The sequence below is a fragment of the Athene noctua genome, chromosome 2 (genome assembly GCF_965140245.1).
Source record: "Athene noctua chromosome 2, bAthNoc1.hap1.1, whole genome shotgun sequence".
In the NCBI taxonomy this organism is placed as follows: Eukaryota; Metazoa; Chordata; class Aves; order Strigiformes; family Strigidae; genus Athene; species Athene noctua.
The window spans coordinates 31,882,113-31,901,823 of record NC_134038.1 but is presented as its reverse complement, the minus strand read 5'-3'; the positions used below and the strand labels follow the sequence as shown (position 1 = coordinate 31,901,823).

Here is a 19,711-nt window from a genome sequence, read left to right as displayed (position 1 = left end):
AACCCGTTACCTGCCCCCGCGGCCGCCCTCCGCCCCGCCGGGGCTCTGCTCTCCTCCTCCCGGGGACCCCTACGGGCCGCCCCGCGGGGCTCGCGGACCTGCCCGTGCCGGCGGAGGGCGGGCAGCGGCACTGCGGCCGCCCCTGGGCGGGCAGCCCGGGCCCGGCCCGCCCCGCCGCCAGGTGTGGTGCCGCCGGGTGCCGGGCGGGGAGGCTCCTGCGAGCCAGGCTGGGCAGACCCTTCCGTCGGCGGGTGCCGAGCCGGGGCCGCCGCCATGAGCAAGATTTCCAAGTTCTTTAAGGGGGGCGGCTCGGCCGCCTCCAAGGGCCGCGGGGGTCCCTCGCCGCAGGAGGCGCTGGCCCGGCTGCGGGAGACGGAGGAGATGCTCAGCAAGAAGCAGGAGTACCTGGAGATGAGGATCGAGCGGGAGCTGGCGGCAGCCCGGCAGCACGGCACCAAGAACAAGCGAGGTGAGTCCTCGCCGCCGGGGCTGGGCCGGTCCCGCTGGCCTCCGCCCGCCGGCGGAGAAGGCCGGGTGCGCCCTGCCGGCACCCACTGCGAGGGCTGGAGAGCGTCCGGCTGGCAACCGAGCAGCAGGGTGACTTGAGAGAAATTCAGTGATTCGCCGCAAATCGCGTGGAAAGGACGTGATATCGCTAAAAAATAAATGATAGTTCGGAGTATTAGTGACTATTGGTTTGGGCTGCTGTTAGGTGCAGACGAGGGCATACTAAGGGAAAATAAGACGTGGATCCCGCTTATACTGAAGTTATCTTTCTGGGAAGCAAATGATAGTAGCCAGTGTCTTGGGCATCTACAGGCCTTTGAGCAACAAGTTAATTACTTTCTAAAGTCACCCGGAGTCCTCTGTTTGTCTACTCTGAGCTTTATTTTTCTTTAATACTTCAAAACAATAAAACCGTTTTGAATTAACAACTTGTGATGTAATGATAAAGTAGTCCTTTCCTCTGCTCTTTTTGTTGCTTAGTTGTTTAAAAAATTAACACCATGCAACTTAGAGCTTGTGAGGGGATGCATGTTAAAGGTCTTTTGGTTAGTCCTTTAATGTATGTATAATACTTCAGCATTTAATAATTATTAATTACTTTAGCAATTAATTATTAGCAAAATTCATATTAACTAACTTTTAATCAGGATTTAAAAACATGGGTCAAGATGGGACAGATTTGAAGGCACAAACAGAAGGAGTAAAGCCAGTTCAGCAGAACAACTGAGCCTGCTGCTCTGCAGCATGGGACCTGTCAGGGTTGTCCCAGTCCCACGCTTTCTACTCCCCTGACTTCAACTGGAGCATCTCCCTTGTCCCCTTATGCAGGTGGTGGCACCTGTGTGCTGATGCAGTGAGCTAGTTCAGAAAGGTGATGCAACTGAAAACTAATTTGCTGTGGGACAAAGTGACCAGATAGCTCCTGGGACCGGGTTTGTCATGCAGATGCCTGGGCAGCAGGGCTGATGCAAGAAAACAGACCTGCTCCTGCGACTGTAGCAATTCCTGTTTAGTTCCAGACATGCTGCTGTTGAACTTCATCCCAAGCCTGGACTTTAAACTGGCATGGTTGTAGGAAGAAGCAATGCTTCCTGTCTCGCTCCTGCCCCTGCGCTCCTCCCTTCCCTTCCTTGGCAGAGCTCCCTGAAGGGTGTGTTTCAGAAAGCTGGATGCAGCTGTAAGATGTTGTGGGGTTTTTGGCTGGATTATTTTTTTTACCCAGGGTAGGTTAAGCTCCACTTACCCAGTTGAGTCCACAGCTGCACAAATGCTCTGGCACCTGTGAAGGAGAGGATGGTGCACAGGCAGGAATGAGGACTACTTGTTGAGAGAAGGTGGATCTGCTTCTCCTTTAACTCTGCTTGCTGGTTGATGTTGGTTCCAGGTGTTTGTCAAACTATGGCCTTGTGCTTCAGGCGTGCAGGATTTGACATATAAGGCTTTTCTGCCAGATGTTTGTTTCCGCTGTGGTGCTTGGTATGCAATTCCCCAAGTTTTATCTGTGCCATTGTTTGTGGAGTCATGCTGCAAACTGGATTATTGAGCTGTTGAGCTGATAAAAACCTCCTTTTTATCTTCTTGTTTGCTCAGGAACCTACAGTTAAGAATAGTAAAGAAACTGGAGTAGGGCAAGAAGTACAGAGTGGGAATTTTTCATGCCAAAGATGGCTCTGAAGCCAAAGCAGGATAGTGTCTCTACAGTCAGAGGAGAAACAGGAGAAGCTAACCTTGCTGTGGCAAAGTGCTTGAATTTAGCAGGCTAGTGAGTTAGATTACATCCGAAGAATACCCCTTCATTTGATGTGTCAATTGCTTTACAGTTTAATTGCTATTTTCATATTATTAGCGTATTATTAGTATATTTTATGTATTATATATTTTTTACATATTGTTATTTTTATATTTACATATTATTAGTGTATTATTACCAGTGTATTAGCTGGTATACTGTACTATATAGTTCAGAAGAAATTTGTGCTAACCAGCATCTATTGTAGCATTATGTGAATATACACACAAATGAGAGAGTAAAACTTAATCTACATTGCCTTGTTAAAGTGAATGTTTCAAAGGGACCTCGTAGGTAAACTTTAATGTTGTTTTTTCTTAATTGCATCTGTGGAGAAGCCTGTGGAAATGAAAATAGGAGTGTCCGAGACCGGAGCAAGATCTATCTAGGTATAGAAAATGCAACCAATTAGCATGATCTCATTTGATGTTGAGGCACGTGAGTCTGACTCAGTTATAGTGACGCAAGAGAGAGTAGATTCAAGCACCAGCAATTTTTCATGAGTTCAGATGATTCTTGAATCAGTTCATGTGACAACAGAAGGCTTAGCTTGATTTCAAGGCCATAACACGTGAGCTATGCAAATAGATCTGAAATATCCCTTAAATATTTTTGGCAATATCTCTGCAGTTCCTGTACCTGATCTGAAATTAGCTACACTCCTAGGATGATACACTTCTAGCATTCCCTATTAATATCTCGCTGTAGCTAGACTACTTGAGGGTTTTCAGAACAGTGGCATGTGTTGGAATACCTCCTGCAGAGGTTATGTCATGATAAGCAGTATTTCTTTTCACAGTTAGAAGTGTCTTTGTTCCAGATAACAAACTCAAGATTTTTTTTTTTTTTTATATATCTCTTGCTGTATATTTTTTGGTATCTCAGTTTCACTAAGTGCACTGCTGCGAACTCCATCTGGAAACTGGCCTTTCATCTTCAATATTCTGAAGGTCATACAGGAAAATTTAAAGGACAGAATGTGATACTGAGTATTTGAGAACTCTAAAGGAAATGTCTTTTCTGAAGTGCACCTGTGACAATAGCATACATGTCAATGAGTGTTGTTGCAGCCTGGAATCTTTCACAGATCCTGAGAAATGGCTAAATGAAAAGACATAAATTAAAGGAAGCTGTAGCTGCTTTTTTTTGTTTGTTTGTTTTGTTTAAAAAAAATCCATAATAGGATTAAATTTTAACCATAAAGAAGCACACAGTACTACTGAGTAAAACCCTAGATAGAAAGTTGGAATAACAGCTAGTCTTTTACAAGTAGATGCTGCTAAATATGCTGTGTGGTACATTTGGGCAGGGCTTATGTAGCTGTGTAGCATTCCTTTTCAATGACTTAGTTGTAACCAGGATGCTGTTGAAACCAAACAACAATGTAGTAGTTGCTTGTTAACACGGACAGGGCCGTCAGTACCTGTGGCAGGGTGTATGACAGGTTGGGACTGAGGGTTTCTGGCAGGGAGATACGAGGAGGCCTTTGTTGTCTTTGTTCTGTGAGTTTACAGCTATTGTTCTCTGATCTTCATGATCACGTGTCAGGTGTCTTGCCATGAACTGCAGTGGTTATAACAAACCAGGTACATTATTGTTCTTGAATTAGCCTCTCAGTTGTAACTGTATCTGGCTTCCCTCAGAAGGTTTTAAGGATTGTGAATGCTGATAATGAGTTTACTCAGGGTGGTATGATTTTCATGGTCTCAGCAGCATTTCTCTTGGCTGTTGACAAGTTTTGATCCATCGGTCCCTTGCAGGACTGAAGTGGAAGTTTGTGAACTGTATCCAAGAATGAGATCCAGTATTTTTACGGTGGTGCTTTATCTTCTGAAGAAACATTCTTTTCCTTTTTTGCCCTTTTCCCATGGGAATTTTAAGGATTACTAGATAATACTTTTATTTCTCCTTTAGAAGATGAGATCATCGGTAATTCCTGTACTGATGGGTGTTGGTGGTGGGCTTGACAAGTAAAGGTGTTGTTATCACTGTATTATCTCTTTCCATTCTGATCTGTCATGAAACCATGAGGAAGGTGCCACAACTCTTTCTATGTCACTACTTTTGTTCTTTCCTTTAGTAACTGGACATTCAGTGTGGCTGGGATTACTGTTGCCGAGCTGGCCATTTCTGCTTCCTTAATAAAGTATCAACGTAGTAGTGATATGGGAAAAGTGTCCTTCTGTATGTTAATAACAGTAGTTCTTTAATATGCATACTTAAACTGATAATAGTCTCCTGTTGTTTCAGCCACTTACCTTGAAAATAAAATAAAAACTCAGATTAAAAGCAGTGGTTCCTAATCTGTGAGCTGTATCCCGCTGCTGGACTCAGAGCACATGAAATGTGCTAAAGCCCAGCCAGCTGCTAACCACTTTGTTATGAAATGCAGGAGTTGAATCGGCTTCTCTGGAGCCCAACGAACACTGTGTATGAGATTGCTTTTTTTCCTGGAGAAGACTTCCACCTTTTTCTGGTTGAATTGCTTCCTCAGACTCTGCCTCTTGGGCTGTCTTCGTTTTTTCAAGTCTTTGGAATGGGCAGTACCCCTTTTCAGTGCCATTCTTAGAAAAAGCTTGCACGTGCAGTAAAAAAACACTTCCAAATTCATGATAATCTAAACCACAAAAAAATACACTTCAAATAACAAGGAAATTCTCATATCTTAGCTATAGAAGCTACTATTGCAAAACACTGCAATGAAGGGCATTCATTAAATATAAATGAGAAAAATCATATAGTGTGATGTGGGAATTATGCCTTGGTTGATACAGAAGGAGCATGAATTGATTTCCCATGAAGTGCTTTGTTCTGTGAGTCACTGGTAAAACTAAAGAGAATTAATAAAGCTGATATGTTGCACTATAATAATTAGGAAAAGCTGTTTATGAAGAGGTGAAGTCACACAGAGTTTAGCTTCTGTGGTTTCTATTTGGGTGTGGTTTAATTAAATGTTAATACAAGAACCTTCAGGATTTTGAAAACAACTGCTTTATGTGTAACTGAGGAAATCCATTTTCTCTCTGAGCAGCCAATAATAACAGCACCATTACAGAGCCACATTTCTGCAAAACACCTACTGGTAGTATTACCCTGTGGTAGATACTGACTCCAATTGAAGCCTTTCTGCATTAGTGTTCCACAGTCCGCAGGGATTTGGAGTTCTCCCTGGCGCAGCCGGTGTTAATGCACAGTTTCAGACAATTAAGTTTACCTAGAATCTCTGGCTTCCTAACCAAAGAATCCAGGATCAAATTTTGATTCAACTGAAGCTAAGAAAGGAGGTGGCCGGTGTCCTAACACTACCAATGATAGGCCTGAATAAGTAGGGAAATAAGAAGCAGGTAAAAAGATTATTTGGGATTAAGTCAAACTGATGTATTTTGGAATTGCCAATGAGAATTTTACAGTTCTCACCTTTGCCATTTGCATGACATCATCTGGTGTTCACTCATCTTTTTTGGAATATGCATGATCTTTGCACCATGCTTGAAAACCTGGAAGATCTTGAATTTGAATACTATGATTAATCTCTTGTGATTGTGGTTTGCTGTCCTGAACCATTTTACTGCAGGTGCTGGAAGGCACTGTGTATCTTCACCTGTGTGAATGCTTGTCCTTGTCCAGCTAATGATGAGCAATTTTGACCATGTCGATTAAAGCGTTTGTCAACAAAGCACAGAATTTTTTTAGTGTGTTGTTACACACCATAAAAGTGTCCCCTCCTTGGTGGGTTCCTAAGTGTACCCCAATGTCAAGGTTCAGTGTTATTGCACATGGGCAATTATTCAAATAAAACAGAAACAGTAATAGCTGCTGTCGGTTGAGTTTATGGGGGCTGCAGTTCTGCTGTTGCTTGCTGGCTCTGAAGCTGATTTAAAAACTAAATGTAAGAGACAAGGGAAAGGACACGAGTGTTAATAGCATTGAAAAAGCGATGGGTTAACTCAGTCTCTTGGGTTTCTTTGGTGTTTTTCTTGCCTGGCACATGTGTAGTTTGAAAAGGACAGTGGTCAGGAAATGCTGTGGCAGGATTGTGTGTGTTCCACACCCAGAGGCTAAGAGAAAGCCCTTTTCTCCTCCTGCTTATCACTTGCATTTATTCTGGTAATGATTTACTCTGGGCAAAGTATGCTGCTCATATCTTAGCAAATATAAAAGCTTAATCTCAACGATTTACAAAGATAAAGAGGGAGTAGCTAGATTTGGCTGTGACCGTGTCTACAAAGTTCTGTATGTTTTCCAGTTCTAAGGTTTAAATGCCATGCTTCTAAGTGATTGTAAGAAATAATGTAGCTGAAAGTCAGAGAAATGTGAGTCCTCCTGTGATGTAACCCACCTGCTTGCTTGGGCCATTTGGGCTTTCCATTGGGCTTGACAGTTCCAGCTGCTGAGACAAAGTTTAGGAAGCAACATTAGTAAAGATGTGGTTATCATGACAGCTCTTCATACTCTGTCTTCCTTCATTTTTACTTATGTATTGCAACCTCTTCTTTTCTTTCTTTCCTGTTTCTTCCTTTCTGACTCTCTCTGATGTTTTTCCTCCCCATCTTCCCTGCTTTGCCTGTGTGCACAGGATGGAGTTCAAGCTCTCCCACAGTGGAGGAAGAAGGCGCTCTTCCCTTTGGTGCTAAAAGGAGTTAATCTAAAAGAGGCTTCCCATCATGTTCATGCAACAGCATGTTGGTGATAAACAGGCTGCTGGTCAAAGTTTGTCTCCCTACTAGTAAGGTAGGAGAGTGAGAATTATTAATTCGGCAGATCAGCTTGGTGCTGAACTACTTGTCCTTGCGTTTTGCTATATAAATATACAACGCACTTCGCCTCTTTGCTTTCCAGCTGCCTTACAAGCACTGAAGAGAAAAAAGAGATATGAGAAACAGTTGAGTCAAATCGATGGGACACTTTCAACCATTGAGTTCCAGAGAGAGGCACTGGAAAATTCCCACACCAACACAGAAGTGCTCAAGAATATGGGTTATGCTGCACAAGCTATGAAAAAAGTGCATGAAAATATGTAAGTGCTTTCTAATAGCTTACAGGTTGAGCTTACTAACCACTTTCAAACTATTTCATTGCTACAGTCTATTGTATCAAGTCAGGCAGTTTTGACTTCATTTTGAGTTTAGGCATTTAATGTCAGGAATGCTATTGGTGTTGTAATGTTATATTTGGCAGAAAAATATCTTTTCTTAACAGTAAGTCTAGAAGGAAGTCCAGCTAACTAGAGAGATCCATGTGGTACCTGTTTTTTTAAGTCTGCCTTGGTAGTAGAGACTGGCCTCTGCCCTTGTTTTTTCCAGAGGAAAACTTGGTTGAAGAACTAAGTGGACTCTTTTCCTCAAACTCCATAAGCTGGACTGTGTGATTCAAAGTACTAATGAGACCTGAATAAAAGAGAGGGTCATTTTTTTGTGCATGTAGTATTTTTATATGTCCTGTATTGTTTCATGAGGTGTTTTCCTGCCTGAATAAACAGAGTTAAATCAGAAAGGTTGTTTTGGGAGAAGTAAACAGGAACTGAAACAATAATGAAGTTAACAATAAGGGGAAGCTTTTAAATGGCATATAGTCCTGTTAAGTTCCCCCAGTTCTGGTGAAAGCTTGAAAAAGATCCATCTATAAAGATGCTGACCTTAGGAAGGAGATGGGATCTGCCCAGGGAATGGAACTGTTGGATGGCAGAGGTCTGAGTAGCACAGAGGGAGAGAGACACAGACTGCTGCAGTTTGACTTTTGTTACAATCCCAAAGTGGAAGAAATTGGACAGGCTAAAACATGCACAAGCTTGCCAGGAAACATTAAGGTGTAGGTGAGGGAAGTTATTCACTGTGTGTTCTGCTGTTTACACAGTCATGGGTATAAAAAGAAAATAGGGTCTGTTCAAGTTGCTTTGAGTCTTTTCTGTAGTATTTGAATGATGTATCTTTAAAAAATGTGTCCATGTTACCTTGCCAGGGACTTGAACAAAATTGATGATCTGATGCAAGATATCACTGAACAGCAAGATGTTGCCCAGGAAATTTCAGACGCCATCTCAAACCGAGCTGCCTTTGGTGATGAGTTTGATGAGGTTAGTACTTCAGTAAAGCCTCTGAGTTTTAGCTGTTAAATGACTCCATAGTTACTTTGTTGTGTGGTGGCTTGTTCCAGTGGTTTGTTTTTTGGAAGGTGTGGATGTGAAATTCCTTGGTTCTAGCTTACCCCATCTAGGACACTTTTATTTATTTATTTTTTACATATTAAATTATATTAGTATTACATATTAAATAAGTAAAATAATATAGAAAATAAATAAAACTATATGTGTAAAATATTTTTTTATATATAAATTTTAAAAAGGTGATTTTAACTGCATTCCTGTAGTTGTTGTTCTCATTTGTACCATGGAATCAGGAGGTCACTAAAACATGTAATTTGTACTGCTCTAAGTGGACACTGAAACATATAATTTTTTTCTGCTCCAAATAGACATCCGTTTGACTAAGTGCATGTTCCTATGCCATGAACAGGTTGCTGTTCACAATTCTGAATATTTGGACCAGTTTTTTAAGGACTTTTTTGGTGCTTGGAGGTGCAGGCATTTTCCCTGTTTACCAGATTTTCAACAGAAGTAAATTCATTACAGGAGAGGTAATTCTGGTTGCAGGCAATAAGGTTTATTCCTTGAGCTCTTTTCTTCTGAAACCCTCACAAGGCACTTAAGACCTTCTGAAAATTTGTTGCAGTAGCTTTTATCAAGTATCCCTGGACCTGACTTTGTATATCTAAGCAGGACATTACTTCTGATCCAACCATGGCTGAGGACTCAAGGGTCAGGTATACTCAAAATTCCTGCAGTCTGTGGAATGCAGAGCTGAGGATCAGGCTCAGTGTCACAACCAGTTTGGTTTTGGTTTGTAACTATGTTTTAAAATGACCAAGCGCTAGGGACTGTTTGAAGAATGTCCAAATGGACAACAAAGAAAAATACATATGCTATATCGTGTTTGCATATGGGGGGTGGGTGGGTGTGTGTTCCTTCAGCAGTTATAATTTGTTGAAAATAGTAGTGATTTGTTGTATTTTGTTCTCATTACCTGCTTTCCTATTTTTCCACTTTGAATGTAAATAGACCTTTCAAGAAACTTTTGATCAATACTGGCATTAAGGAATAGGATTTGGCCTGTATAAACTGGGCTTCAAACACTTGAAAAACATACTTCCATCCCAAACAGATATACAGCGTCACTTACTTTTCATCAGTGCTTAACTTGTAGGAGTTTAGACTTAGTAAGCATGTTGTAGATTGACCTGGAAGTTCCTAAGAGATACTAGTCTAAGTTGATGGCCATGTTTTCTGTTCTGGTAAAATAAGCCTCTGTCACATGGGGCATCATTGTACCAGTACCTGCTTTTGCATAGGAGCCTAATACAGCACTTGTGCAGTAATTGGGAAACCTGGTTTGCAGGCCACTTCAGCTTGCGTGCTAGAATCAGTGACTTAATTGCTGGGTTATGAGGTGATTTGTGTTGGAGGATGATTTTATGTTTTTGAAGGATGTTTTGACCACACACTTGGATTTTCTCTTAACATGTGTGCTGTGGGTGTAAGGAGATCATGGAAGCATGTAATCTCTACTGCTCCAGACAGACACAAAACCAGAAGGTTCTCTCCCTGGCTTGACACAGTGTATGTCATGAAGAATGCAAAAAACCTCTGTCCTACCTGAGTAGGATGCTCACTGGGAGGGGTGACCCTTGCCTGAAGGCCTGTTTCTGATAGTCAAATGCAAGATACGTAGATTCCAGTGGACAAAGCCTGGAAGCTGAGAGTTCTCATGGTATCTTCCCTCTGCAATCTTTTTGGCCTAGGTTCAAGAAGAGTAAAGGGATTTGTTGTTGCTGTTGCAATACTCCACAGCCTAGTTGTAGAGCGGCGCCCGAGTTGTGGAAAACAGTTGAATCCATACTGAGGATTAGAAGAATTTAAAACTTGGGTCTCCCACTTTGAGAGCAAATGTTCTAGCCATTACACTATTATTTATGTTAAAAGTGTAGGTGTCATGATCACTCTTTTTTAAGAGCCTGTTGTGGCTGGCAACATCTCTTAATTGTTTACTTATTCAGTAGAGGTTGGCAAGGACTAATTTGATGTGGGAGAGTATTAGATGTCCATCTAGAGGTCTTCAGAAATACTTATTTCCATTGATTTTACACTTGGATACTAACTTTGTTAGAAGTTTGTATTCACCCCACTGAATGAGGCACTTAAAAGTGCAGATGCATTTGCGCCTCACTCAGCTAAATAACCTAAGTTAGACAGGGAGCCTCAACTTGCACATTTCTTTGAGAGATCGGCCATCAATTGAACATCATCAGGTGTAGACCTGATGCTGAAATTTTTAGATGTTATCCTAGTATTTGCATTGTGAACTAGGTCAGATAGGCAAACCATAGCCTCTTTTTGTCCTTGAAAATACAAAAACATGAGAAAATAGGTCTCAGAAGGCCTGGGGTGGCTATGTGTTTATCATTTTAATATCCACATTGGTGATAAGCAAGGTATAAATGGGTAGGTGAAGCCCATTGTAATACCTAGTAGATCACACTTCACTACAGCCACTTTTCCCCCAGCCACTTTTGCCCGTTGTTTCTTTTTAAACCATTTTATCAACATGGCAAAGCTCCACTTCTCTACGAACATGTAGTATCTAGCTTCCTTTCTTTGGGAAACTACAGCCAAGGAATGGTGTTTGGCTTTTTTAAAAAAGTGTGTAGCCTCTTTATTTTTAGTATTATGTAAGTGGATTAGATCATCTGTCCAAATCAGCTTCTGCAGCTAAAAACCCAAGAGTTACATGCTTTAAGAGTGAATAACAGGACCCAGGAGGACAGCTCTGATTCCAGTGCTGCTTTGAAATCATATAATCCTGGACTTGTGTGATAGGGCAGAAGTATGTTTAATGACTACCTTATAACTGGTGGAAGCTGTTTGCATTTTTAAATGGGAGAAATTGCACATTAAAATTGGAATCTTTTAAAGAGTACAGGCCCTAGATTAGGAACAAATCTGAGGAAGGCAGAGGGACCTTCCCCCCCCCATTTGCCTGTTTGACAAGTGCTACACTGCCGTCAGTTTTCTTCCTAATTTTATTCCTTGTCCTGTTCCTAACTTCCATTGTCCTTTCTTCAACTTTCAGTTAAGGTTTATTGTTATTGCTTACACTTAGTAGAAATCATGCTTGTGATATGCTGGGTTTCGATACTTGTTTTCAGTAGTTCTTTGCTTCATGGTTGTTAAATGTGCCCTTGCCTGAGATCACTGTCAGGACAATGAATTTGTAAATTATGTTTTCCTTGAATTTAGGATGAGTTGATGGCAGAATTAGAAGAACTGGAGCAAGAAGAATTGAACAAGGGAATGAAAGATGTCAGACTGCCAAGTGTTCCGTCCACATCACTGCCTTCTCGCCCTGGTAAACTGTTTGCTTTCAATTTTATGTTTCTCGTGATTGAGGCATGCTGCAAGTAGGAGGAGAGGAAGAGAGAGCTCCTGATATGTATTTAACTGTGTTTTAACCTTTAAAGTGTTAGAAGTTCCTTTTCCTATTTTTGTATTTGTTTATCAGCAAAAAGCAGAGTGGAATTCTGATTTGCTGTATGAAAGCATTTAAGATCAAATTCTGTGTAGATTTGGGGAGACAAACTCAGAGAATTTGACCTTGCATTTATAATCATTCATCTCCTACTAAAATGTCATGAATTCACTGAGGAATGGGAAGACCTTTCTTCTCTTTTTGGCAATTAAATCCTAGTCTTTTTTAATTAGAGTCTGACCTAGATTCAAAATGTTTGTGTCACAAAGATCCGGTTTTGTAGGGTAGTGGTTTGATATTCGCCAGTGTTATTTTAATTAGAAATGAAGGAGGCAGCAGGAAGTACACATTTGAAGAAATACTGTAATTCCTTTGCTTGCTTTCTACAGAACAGACGTTCTTGGCATTAAACAGTAGTCTTATTTTTTCTGTGGTGCTGCCCTTTTCAATTTGAATTAAACCACGGACAGTCAACTTTAACTATACCTTTTACAGTGTCCCTCTTGTCCTCTACCAGCTGAATGACTTGCTGTGTACTAATGCTAGTAAAAGAGTATGAATTTTTGGTGGCAAGGGCAGCACTCACGTGGCAGAGGTTGTTCATGGTGCATTCTGCTGCAGAACCAGTTACCTAGACCAGCTTAGCTCAGGGACTCTTACATGTCTTTTGGCAGACAGCACTTCAAACCATGAGAAGCAGTTTAAATGTTCAAGCTGTGATAGTTATCTCATCTACTTAAGTCAACAGCAGAACAGCTAGTAAAAAAATGGATTTAGGAAAACCCAGTGCAGTTGCAGTCTAGTCCTCTTCCAGATCCAGCAGTGCCAGCTGACATGTTTATTAAACCCAGGCCATCTCCACGTGCTTCTCACTATCTTAATTTGCTACTTCATCTGTCTGTATGAGTGCTTCAGGCAAAAGTTGATTTTGCCACCAATAGCTGGTTACATTTATACAGTTTAAGGCCTTAAAAATGGGCTTATCTTTTACAAAACTGGATGCTTACCGTTACCCAGCAAAGGCAAAATAAGAACAACAATTAATGGTTCTATAATGCTTCTAATTGGAGATCATGTTACCCTCCTGATTTTAGAGATGGGGAAGCTGAGGTGGAGCAAGGCATAGTGAGTGACCTTCCCCAGTCGCACAGTGAGCCAGTGGCACTACTCTAGAGTAGGGACTGGACCCCTGGTCTCCGATGTCCTCCTCCCACCTTCAGTCCCCCAGTGGTAGCTGCTACCCCTCTCAAGATGGTGGCTCCTGGCCGTACAGTTGCCACCGGTGGGAGCCAACTGGCTGCTCTAAGTGTACACACCAGCGTATTGCTCCCAGTAACAGCGTTCCACTCATGTTTGGAGGAATGCAAATCCTGACATGAACAGCCCACAGACAGAGACAGCTTGAGATTGAACCTGGGCTGTAGGGCATGCAGTTTATAGGTCAGCAAATGAAGACTATTTGGATGAGGTTTTAGTTCAGGGAATGCGAAAGATGTATGTGATAGGAGATTTTGGTAAAAAAAAAAAAAGAGAGAAAGTGTGTGTGGGATCTGGTACAGAGCTAGGAATTGTTGTTGCTGTGACTACCTGTTAACTGATGTCACCTGAGCAAAGATTAGTTCAGGAATTCTTGTCCTTTTTATTAAATGACACCTCTCATTAAAATGGGGTGAATCAGTTTGGAGACTGAACCTGCACATGCAGAACCCTTCAGCCCTATTTGGAAAGGTAGCAGGATGCACAAACAGCCAGGGGTGGGTCACTGGTGCCTGTCCAAGTGGCAGTGACAGAACTTGCAGCATTCTTGTGGGTGCTTGCTCTGTGTGACAGCTTTTAGGAATTAAATGTATTTTCTGTGGGAGTCTTTCAGTAGGATTTATATCAGACCTATACTGTTAACCTCATGGTTATATGTGAGTTAATGGTGGGGCAAAATAGTTGCATCTCTCATCAGCTTCCTTACTACCATTACCTGTGTTTATCTTGCTGCTGAGTAAATTGAGATCTTCAAACTGAAAAGCACTATGCAAGTCCCCATGCTAACAAATAAAATGGTTCTGACTGTTACACTAGTTGATGGTTATTGTTAATCTCTCTTTCTCTGCAGCATCGACCAGGAAGAGAGCAGAGGATGAAGATGAAATGAAGCAGCTGGCTGCCTGGGCTTCATAAGAGTATGGTCTTTTTATAACACTGAACACTACAGTGCAGATGTAAAGAGCTGTAATGCTGTTTTATAACCATACCGATTTAGTGTGGTTGCATTTCATGCAGGCTGGTTTTTTTATGGCCAATCTTGCTAAGAATAGTGTTACTGTCATATTACAAAACTAGTTTAAAACCAAACGAAAAATGCAATGGTTGCCAGAACCTCCAAGCATCAAATTTGGCCAGAGATTTGTTTTGTTACTGGTATCAGTTTTTATTAGGTAATGTCTTATTATAGCTGTCTGCTTTGTAAAACCTGTGTGCCTCACTTAATGCACGCAGCCGGATTCATTGTTGAAATGAAAAAGTTAAAGAAGTCATCGAGGCCCTATCCTGGAGGGTTATGGGTTCAGACTATTTGAATATTAGCAAAACAGCTTTATATATGTCCTGACTTGGAAGTTTCTTTGAGCCCAGGAGCTAATAGCAATTCATTTGGGCATGGAGATTTAAACAGTCTGCCTGGAGCAACTTATGGTGTCCTAGATACTAAGAGGAGACTCTAGGTTTTTTGAAGTGGGATAGGTTTTTTTTGTTTTAGCTTTGGCCAGAATATCCCATGCGCTTCTATAGGTCAACTTGAATCATGTTTTGAACTATTTCCAACTTAGTTAAAGAACAGTTTTACAGTGATTGGGGAAAATGAAATGTCCAGGTTCTTAATAGATCACTGCCAAACAAAACTGAATTCTGCTAAGTCAAAAATCCAGAAGAGGTTTGACCTTACTGTGTCCTTCTCGTCCACTGTGTCTTTCTAGGGTGAGTCTCTACTTCGTATGGTAATACTCATCCTCAAAAGAATTAGTAACACATTTTTTTTGTTTATACAATTTCAAAATAATTTTAATTTCCGAGCATTCAGTTATTTTACTCAGTTTCTGAACAGAAATAATACCAGTGTGTTGTATTTGAAATGCCTTTCTAATGCTTATTTAAAAGCTGATTCTGGATTGTAAAGTTGACATATTGTTGTCCAACTGACAGCTTTTTACCTTAAGGAACAAATGCCACTCTGAGTGCTAAACCACTGCATATATAGAGAAATCACTGTTCAAATACAAAACAAAAATTAAATGGGCTCCTTTGTACTAACAAACTATTAAATAAGACTTAAGCTCTATGCTAGTAGCCTGCGGTCAATCATAAGGAAATAGTAACACACTGGAGTTCCTAGGGATGTGGGAAGCAGAGTCACATTGATTTAGGTTTCTTATTTTCAAATTAATTTAAATTTACTGATGATCGAACCACTTGGGGAATAATGGGAGGCTTGGTTTCTGTAGATCTACAGCAATAGAAGACTGACCCTGTGGGCTTCAGCCTGTGATTTGCTGGGTATTTAGCTCTGACAGGCTACAACAGGGCTTCAGCTTACTGGATTTTAGGTTAAGCATAAGCTAATGTGTGTTTCTGGACATGGCATGCTGGCATGCTCAGAACCTTTCAAGTTGAGTTCCCTGTATGAAACCCAAAATTATAAACCCCGTGGAGAGATTCAGCTTTTCAGGACTTTTGCATTCTCTGTAGTCGAATTGCTTTTGGTTTGCATCCATGTGAAAGGAGAATCAAATGTTGCCACTTTACTTTGGATAAATTTCCCACTGGAAAAAACAAAGTGTGTTAATTCTGTCCCAGAGTTTGGAGGTACCAGGAAAATTGTCCCTTTCTGTTGAGAGTAAAGAAAACCTGGATCTATTCAATTTTTGTTTTAGAACAACAAAAATTAAATAACTGCCTTAAATTTAAAAATACATTTTGACCTCTCACTAGGAAACTAAATACAAAATGTTACTCGGTTTTAATGCTTGCTGAAATTTTATGATGAGATGCCAGCTGAAAGCAGGCATATTTAATAAAATAACAACTATTCTGAGTTACTTAGAATCCATTTGCTAATCCTTTTGGCTGGAATCCTGTTTTCAAGGTATGCAGTCTATGCAAGTTTCTAAATTGGGTACAGAAAGTATTACCATACACTGCATCACTGTGCAAGGCTGGCTGTGTACTTGTGGACACATCTGGTATTTCTAAATGCGAGGCCATGCCAACATAGTCCCGTGCTTAGCTTGGAAAAGCTGTCTTCTAGCATCTGTTCTTGGTCAAATTAGTAGTTTTCCAATACTTGGCACTTACATAGCACTTAACATATTTAAAGTGCTGTACGACTTAACCAGAATAGGTCTCTCAGCTTTCAGTTTGAGACTTAAGGTGATTTTCAGTCTACTTTGGAAAATGTGGACCTGCTGTTTTTGTGCAAGAACTTTTCATGTGAACACCCTGCAGGGGAGGAGAAATCCTAGGGAAGGTCTTCTCCCTTGCAAGCTAGCATGACTGCTGACCTCCAGCAGTGTTTTGACCAGGTGTTGATCCTGGGAAGCTTCATATGGCTTATTGATTTCAGACTAGGCACTTTAGGAACAAAATGTGTGAAGGGTGAAGAAAAGAAACTGGTCCTTCGAGTGAGTTTCTCTTAACAGCTTGTGTGTAGTAGCTGGTGATTCTGGAGGACAGAGTCACATACCAGTTCACAGACTAGGATGTGTGGTTGGCGAATCTATGCTCAGAGATATGTAGTCATGTTCACAAACCAAAATACAGTATGAACCTCCACAACTGGAGTGCTTGTTGCCATATTTCTTTGGGAGACAGTAGATGACTGGATTTCTTCAAAAGCACAGGGGTTTTACAGATTTAATTCAACTGAGGAGCTGGTTCTTTCCTGTGTAAATTCAGGTGACACTGGGACAAATGGCTCTTCCTTTTTTGAACATACGCGTCTCTTCATGCCAGTATGGTATTTGTTTAGTATATAAGCAGACAAGAGTGAATAGTGTCAACATGTTATTGTAAATATACTGCCTAGTAACTGGAATATATTTTACAAGAGGACTGTGGAAGCAGATGGTGTACTCTAGGTGACTTCCTTTCTTGTTTCTTATTTATTTTGAGAATGTATTCTTCTCTTAACAGACTTGGACATTTTTAATCTGGATAGCTTTAAAAGGGGGAAAAGATATTAATAAAAAGTGAAAAATAATATATATGCTATAAATAAATATTTTGGTGTCATATTTGTGCTGTATGATTGTATTAAATTTATTTTCCTGTCAGGAAGAACTGTAAATACTCTTCTTACACTGTCACTAGGATACAGTGCTCTTTGGAGGATGTTAGGCTATTTTGAAACATTTTTTGCTGTATTAGTCTTTCAACATCAGGTTAAAATTTAAGAATTATTTAAAGTTGATTTGGTTTTAAAAAGAAAAATAGCAATATATGCTATGTGTTTGGACTGCATTCCTTTACACTTAACAGTTGTGTTGTAAGAGATTTTTTTTGTTTTAATGTGTGCAAAGTACCTACTTTTTCTTTCCCACACTCCTACCCGCCAAAAGATTTCTTCATTATTTCAGAAATATGTGTATTTCACTTTACAGGCCTGAGCTGAAAGGAAGAATGGTCATGTCTTTTAAACATGAAAAAGAAAATGACTATAGGAAAGGATAAATAAAAAAAAAAAAAAAAAGCAATTTTTCATGCATGTGATTAGAATCTCCTTAAGGTAAGTGTGTGTGTATAGTATCTCACCTTTTGTGTACACACACATGTATATTTACATACAAGTATGAAGTGTTGGAGCAGTGATTTGAGACCATAATTCAATATCTGGTCTGGAAAGGATTCAGTTGCTTGGGCAGCTTGTCTGTGTATACAGATGCGGGGGGAGGGAGCAGGGGAAGAGACTGAGGTGGGTGGAAGAAAAGGATGGGCATATATGGGGAATATTTTCAATGAGAAAATCTCAGTTTCACATGACGTAGAGCCTAAATTATTTTAATGATTATTTTTATTGATCATTTTTTTAGAAATACAAGGAGGAAGCTTTACTCTCAAAAAATTACTTAACAGCAGGGACTAGCTTAAACATCTTAGGAAAGACCAGCTATCACCAGTCTGATCTTATGTAGCTGTAGTATGTTGTCACATCTGTCCCCATTGCAGGGACTGTTGCAAGACCCACCGATGCAGCACTGTTCAGTCAGATGTATATTGTAGAGAAAACCTGCCCCATTCACATGACTGATCACGGTTTAAGTGGTTGATTGTTTTGTTATCAACAAGTAATTAACTGGCCATTGCTGAACTATGCACTTGGGATCAATATTTGAAATGCAATAGATAACGCTAGTCAATATAGTTATGAAATGTTAATAGAGGCCTAGAAATTTCTGAACGTCTTGGTATAACTAGGATGGCTGCGTCTGGCAGCCCCTCTGCCGCCCTGCTCCCCGCTTCTCCTACACGCTACATATTCTCATATTTTCACATTTTGCTTGTAGGTCTCTTTAGCTGACCTTTGGATATTTCCCCCGCCCCCCCAACTAAAAGTCTTCTGGTAGTTCCCCAGTTGCTGTTTAATACAGTTGATTGTTGTGTTCTGCTTTACCAAGATGAGCTTTGGGCAAATGCCCTCGCAGGCAGTTTGGGCACCCTGCTCCCCCAAGCCTCTTATGCCCTCTGTGCTCTCTCCAGCTGGTGTTACCCAGGCTGTTTTTAAGACAGCAGGGCTGTGTAGTTACCCACTCAGCCCTCTTCCTCAAAGTAGGCATGTGATTCTGCTAGACTTGAATGGCAACATGTGTCTAAATTGAGGATCTGTGGTTTGCAAGTGAGCTAAAATTAATTAAAGTAGTGGGAGGCTAATTGGTCTGAGCTAGCCATCTTTTCCCGTGTAGGTGATAAGTCTCAATACCCCTCCATGGTATGGCACCAGCTTGCAAAGATGTACTGTCTTGCTGGGTGAGGAGTGTTTTGTGGGTTCAAACAGGATTTATGTGGACCCTCCCTCCACCCCGAGTTTAGCACCCTTTGCGCTTTGGGAAGAATATAAATCTTCAGATATATTTAATATGTAAATATATTCAGCTGTATTAGCTTTACTTTTGTAGTTGGATTCAGTTTACCAAAGGGACCTTGGTGCAGCTGCTGAGCTAACTGACGTCAGCTAGGACTGCCTATGCATAGACGTATGTCGGGTTACTATATTATCCTGTACCTACCTATTATATATATCCTATATGTATATAGGGTTGTTGAAGTGCCTGGTGGATTGCTGTTTGTGCCAAGCAGCAGTGATGAGCTCTGTCAGCAGCAGGGCTTGGACTCTGCAGACCTCCAGGAGGAGCTCTGGATTCAGCATACGGCAAGAAACTGGCTGGGAAGGCTGCAGTTTTCACACAGGACCCAATTTCAGTCTTTCTTATTGCTCATGCTGGAGGGAAAAGGGCCTGCTTGGAAGTGCTGCTCAAAAATCCTTCCCATCTTTCCCACTTCCACCCCAAATTCCCACTTTTTCAAAGCTAAAAGGCTCTTTTAAGTACTAACTCACCTTCTCAGCTGTTTTTATAGCTTCTGTCTCTTCTCTTACCTTCCCCTGTCAATGCGCACCTTGGCATCCAGCTTCATTCCCTGCTTGGACTTGCAAACATGCAGGACAGCAGGACCTCAGAGGCAGACCTTCAAGCAGAAGTTTACCAGCCCCCTCCTTACGTGATCATACCAGGGTAAACTGGAGCTAAGACAAAGACTAAATCAATTAAAAGTATCTATTTTCAAAGAAAAGTTTAGC

General features: G+C 40.9%; 1 protein-coding gene across 2 annotated transcripts; it reads left to right on the top strand.

Annotated features, from left to right (window-relative positions):
* Nucleotides 1-195: 195 nt before the first annotated feature.
* CHMP4C (charged multivesicular body protein 4C) lies at nucleotides 196-17,153 on the top strand. 2 transcript variants are annotated; one of them, XM_074897656.1, is made up of 5 exons: nucleotides 196-469; nucleotides 7,136-7,313; nucleotides 8,255-8,369; nucleotides 11,646-11,754; nucleotides 13,982-17,153. In XM_074897656.1, the coding sequence occupies exons 1-5, from the start codon at nucleotides 274-276 to the stop codon at nucleotides 14,044-14,046; spliced, it is 663 nt and encodes a 220-aa protein (XP_074753757.1). In that variant the 5' UTR covers nucleotides 196-273; the 3' UTR covers nucleotides 14,047-17,153. The 2 variants fall into 2 exon arrangements, with proteins under 2 accessions (XP_074753757.1, XP_074753758.1); XM_074897657.1 differs by having other exon boundaries at nucleotides 11,646-11,761; nucleotides 13,992-17,153.
* The last annotated feature ends 2,558 nt before the right edge of the window (nucleotides 17,154-19,711 follow it).

Bases quoted from the DNA above. Each gene is read 5' to 3' on its own strand.
- CHMP4C (XM_074897656.1), top strand. From the start codon at position 274: ATGAGCAAGATTTCCAAGTTCTTTAAGGGGGGCGGCTCGGCCGCCTCC. The intron at 8,370-11,645 runs GTTAGTACTTCA...CCTTGAATTTAG, and splicing joins TTGGTGATGAGTTTGATGAG to GATGAGTTGATGGCAGAATT. The intron at 11,755-13,981 runs GTAAACTGTTTG...CTTTCTCTGCAG, and splicing joins ATCACTGCCTTCTCGCCCTG to CATCGACCAGGAAGAGAGCA.